General features: G+C 43.7%; 1 protein-coding gene across 13 annotated transcripts in view; it reads left to right on the forward strand.

Annotated features, from left to right (window-relative positions):
* nrxn1a (neurexin 1a) overlaps window positions 1–3,945 on the forward strand; it is a 54,125-nt gene that overhangs the window by 34,676 nt on the left and 15,504 nt on the right. For 7 of the 13 annotated variants that reach the window (XM_020605089.1, XM_020605090.1, XM_020605094.1 and 4 more), the window contains one exon: window positions 817–1,020. In XM_020605089.1, coding sequence (XP_020460745.1) covers window positions 817–1,020 — 204 coding nt within the window. Of the gene's footprint in view, window positions 1–816; window positions 1,021–2,193; window positions 2,221–3,945 lie in introns of all 13 variants that reach the window. The other 6 variants (XM_020605088.1, XM_020605081.1, XM_020605082.1 and 3 more) reach the window with 1 other exon arrangement.

Raw genomic sequence — 3,945 nt, forward strand, 5'->3', positions numbered from 1 at the left:
TTCCCTCCTTCTCAGCTCATCAGTATTCATGAGACCTCCCTCTCTTCCTGTTCTCTTGTTCTTGCTTTGGCTCCGACCGTCTCCCACGGAAACAGAGAGAGCAAAAAGGAGAGAAAACGAAGACGGAATGGAGTGGTGAGATATAAGAAGAAGGGAAGAAGGACGGGTGGGGAGATAAGGAAAGAGCCGTGGAGAGTGTGTTTAGCTGCGTATGTAATTGACCAATATTAAACAGGGTCCTCGGAGGTAAACAGTTTAGCAGCCGGGGATTGGCCCCAGCAGGTAGCAGGGAGAAAAGATTATAAATATGTAAATGAGTATGCAAAAGACATTAAAGTGGGATCACCTGAGCTTGTTACATTATGACTCTAGGGTCTGGGATGTCAGTGACAGTAGCTAACACACTCACTGCAATGCATTCTGATTCTGATAGTAGGAACAGCCAAGAAGCTGTGGCTATTTTTACACCATCTTTTGTAAGGTGGAGGGGGTGATGATAAATTAAGGGTGGAAAGTGATGGGATAATTTTGGAGGAATCAGGCTTTGAGTTTCAACATGACGTGGCAGGGGAACAAGGGAGTGTAACCACGCTGCAACATACTATGTCATTTTTAAATTTTATTCACTCAACGTCACATTGCCTGCGTGTCCTCCCACTTCATGTGTTTTCTACTTGTCAGCTTTTCTTTGTTGTTTTTTTTCTGTTTCCACCCACTGCTCTCCCCGCACCATCATCTCTGTCTTCCGTCTGCCTGTCATTCACTTGTTCCCCCTCTCATTCGACTTGTCTGTCTCTTTCTGTGTGTCTTGTACAGATGCGACTATCCTGTCGTACGATGGCAGTAAGTTTATGAAGGTGCAGTTGCCTGTGGCGATGCACACTGAGGCGGAGGACGTCTCACTACGCTTTCGCTCCCAGCGGGCCTATGGCATTCTCATGGCAACCACATCCCGTAACTCTGCAGACACGCTTCGTCTGGAGCTGGATGGGGGTCGTGTCCGACTCACTGTCAACTTAGGTACACACATGAACACAAACATGTAGATTATCAAACATTATTTTTATTATTTGTCAGGTGACGGCTGAGACTGGCCTCTTGGTTATTTTTTGCATATGAATGTTAATTAATGATGTATTGTCCCTGACAAAAAAATTACACTCTTTATAAATTTGATATTTCTTCCAGATAAGTGTGCTGCATTGTTTATGCTTGATATATTTAAGACATAGATTGCACAAGCTTTGGCAGGTACTGACTTTATGGTGCATATAACTTGTCTTTGAATACGTACATACACACAACAACAACACACAATTAAAGGTTAGTGATGGTTGTTTTTGTGTTGAACAGAGGGTCAAGCCTCAAGCTGCATTCTCTGCTCACTCCCAGAGGACCTGTGCATCCCTAACACCTTCACCAATCAAAACAAAGATTCACAAACTGAACAAACACACAAACCGTATACTAGACACAACTGCAAGAAAAGAACATCCCTCTCATTTTTGCACATTTCTTTTCCTCAGTTCAAGTGATAAACACAGTCCCAGCCTCAACTCTTTCGCAGTCACACACTTTCACATGAATTCAAGTACATTCACACGCTAACACACACAAACAGACTGAGGGGTGCATGTGTTGGTCTCTGGTTGTCTGCAGCCACGTTGTTCTGTGGTTGACGCCACACGACACACCCAGGCATCATGGTTAAAAATAAATAGAATACAGGGACCGAATCTCTCAACAGTTTTTAGGCATTTGTGCTCTGGATGGGCGACAAAAATTATGGGATGTGTTCGATGTCGTCAGACAAACTGACACACATGACCCATCTCAGTCTCCTACTGCTTCTGATTGGTGACTGAAACTGTCGCCCAGGCCAGGACAGCCACTGAGCACACTGCTCATGCTGGGACACACCACTCTCCTTAACATCCAATGTAAAGATCCACCAGTTTTGATCCACTAATTTTTTGATTTTATTCTTTATTGGATAATAATCAGTCACAGAAAATACACTGTCTAGCTTAAGGTCCTGTGACAAAGGAGAGTGTGTGTTTTCTCACCAGTGTGTGTGGGGGTGTTTGTATATTACTGTATATGTGTGCAGGGTGTGTCGATGTGTGCGTCCCCAGGGCGTGGAGGGTGTGTGTATGTGTGCAGCATTAACCCTCTGCTCTGCTCTCCCTCCAGACTGTATCAGGATAAATTGTACATCCAGTAAGTGATCCTCCATCTCACCTAACCTCTCCCCTTTCCGTTTCCCCCTCAGTGTGTGTGTGTGTGTGTGGGTGTTTGGGTGTGCGTGCAGTGGAGTGCGTGTTTTTGTTAATGTCGATCTATTTTTCACTCTGTCTGTCTTGTCAGTCCATCTGATCGTAGGCCTTCAGTTAACATATCTTTGTGCCATGTATCCATGTGCATATATGTGTGTAAGGCTGTGTGTTGGACAAAGGAGGTGCACATATGTGTGTTAGTATCTGCATGTTCAGCTACACCACAGGAGTGGTGCAGTTTTTGCTGATGGCCATGGTTTTTCAGGTCGGCCATTTTAGCAAGGAAGAATAGATGGAAGAGAGGATGGTGGGGGTTGAAGGAAGAGTTAAAAAAAAGAGAAAATGAAGGGCAAAGTCTCATTAGGAGATGTTCAAGTAAAACTAGGTGTGTTTAGAAGTGAGAGGCAGAGCAGTAGCCTGTGGATGAATGCAACTCAGAGCTGTGGGCTAACTCCTTCTCCTTCATGCCTGAGACAAAAGATGTGTTATTCCTCTGTTTGTCTGTAAGGCCTTCATCCTAACATCTGTTTGGTTGCTATTTTTTTTTTTTTTTTTGTTTGCTTGTTGTTTCTATAAACTGTACATGAGTGATCTCTGGGTACTATTTCATTCAGTGTGTTTAGTATGTGCTTGTGTGTAAATGAGTGCCGGTGCATTCTGTATTCTTTTCATTGCCCATCTGTGTTTGTGTTTTCCTGTGTGAGAGTCAGTGTTTGTGTTTCTCTTCATGTTGCTGTGAGTGGAGCTGAAACCCTGATGGGGTTTAATTCCCACACATGGAGTTTCTCTCTGTCACGACCACAGAGAAAGCAAGAGAGAGAGTGAGAGAGAGAGATGAACGCTCTGTAACGGCAAAGAGGTGGTGAAATGGACGACTGCAGTTGCCATAGAAACCTTACTAGCCACACAGCGCTGTTGCTATCCCGCATGTCTCTCGGCCAATTTTAGACTGGTTGTCTCAATGAACATTTCAGTAGGCAGCCACTTTTCTGGCACACTATGCGCATACAATAAATTATACATCTGATATTCAAAGGGGAAGAAAAAATGTATTTAACAGCCAGGCGCCACTGAAATCAGTCCACTCAGCAGTCAAATAAAAACCTCGGCATGGGAGAGATTTGAGACTTATCCAGCAGAAAAGCCATTTGTTAGTTGGAGCTAATGAAATATGAAACACTTTTTGCCGTTTTGTTTTTATTATCCTGCTTTAATAATCTCCAGTAGCTTATGTCATTTGATTTGAATTGTATTTCCATTGGAACAAAGAGTCCCTCTTGTCTTTCTTTTTGAATTGTCTCGCCTTATTTTCTTTTGGTTTAACAGCACAGAGCGCAGATTGTCTGCTGTGCTGACCGCAAGTGGCTCCACATTAAACCTAGCTCTCCATGCCACTGAACACACTGTTAGCACTGACTTAAAATGCAAAAGTTTCAATGTGTGTGTGTGTGTGTGTGTGTGTGTGTGTGTGTGCGTTCGCCCTTCTCCCTGCTCCCAGGGTGACACAGATTGCTGCCTTACGCTCACATCAGTCTGCTCATTCTTTGAGTATTTGGTTACATATGCAAACAGACACATAAATTCACACATACATACACATATTCTCTCCTTCAGTCAAAGCTAGGCAGTGATCCATGGTAATAGGATGAGATGCTCACGCCCAGAGCAC

This window comes from Monopterus albus, unplaced genomic scaffold (assembly GCF_001952655.1).
Source record: "Monopterus albus unplaced genomic scaffold, M_albus_1.0 scaffold69.1, whole genome shotgun sequence".
NCBI classification, from domain to species: domain Eukaryota; kingdom Metazoa; phylum Chordata; class Actinopteri; order Synbranchiformes; family Synbranchidae; genus Monopterus; species Monopterus albus.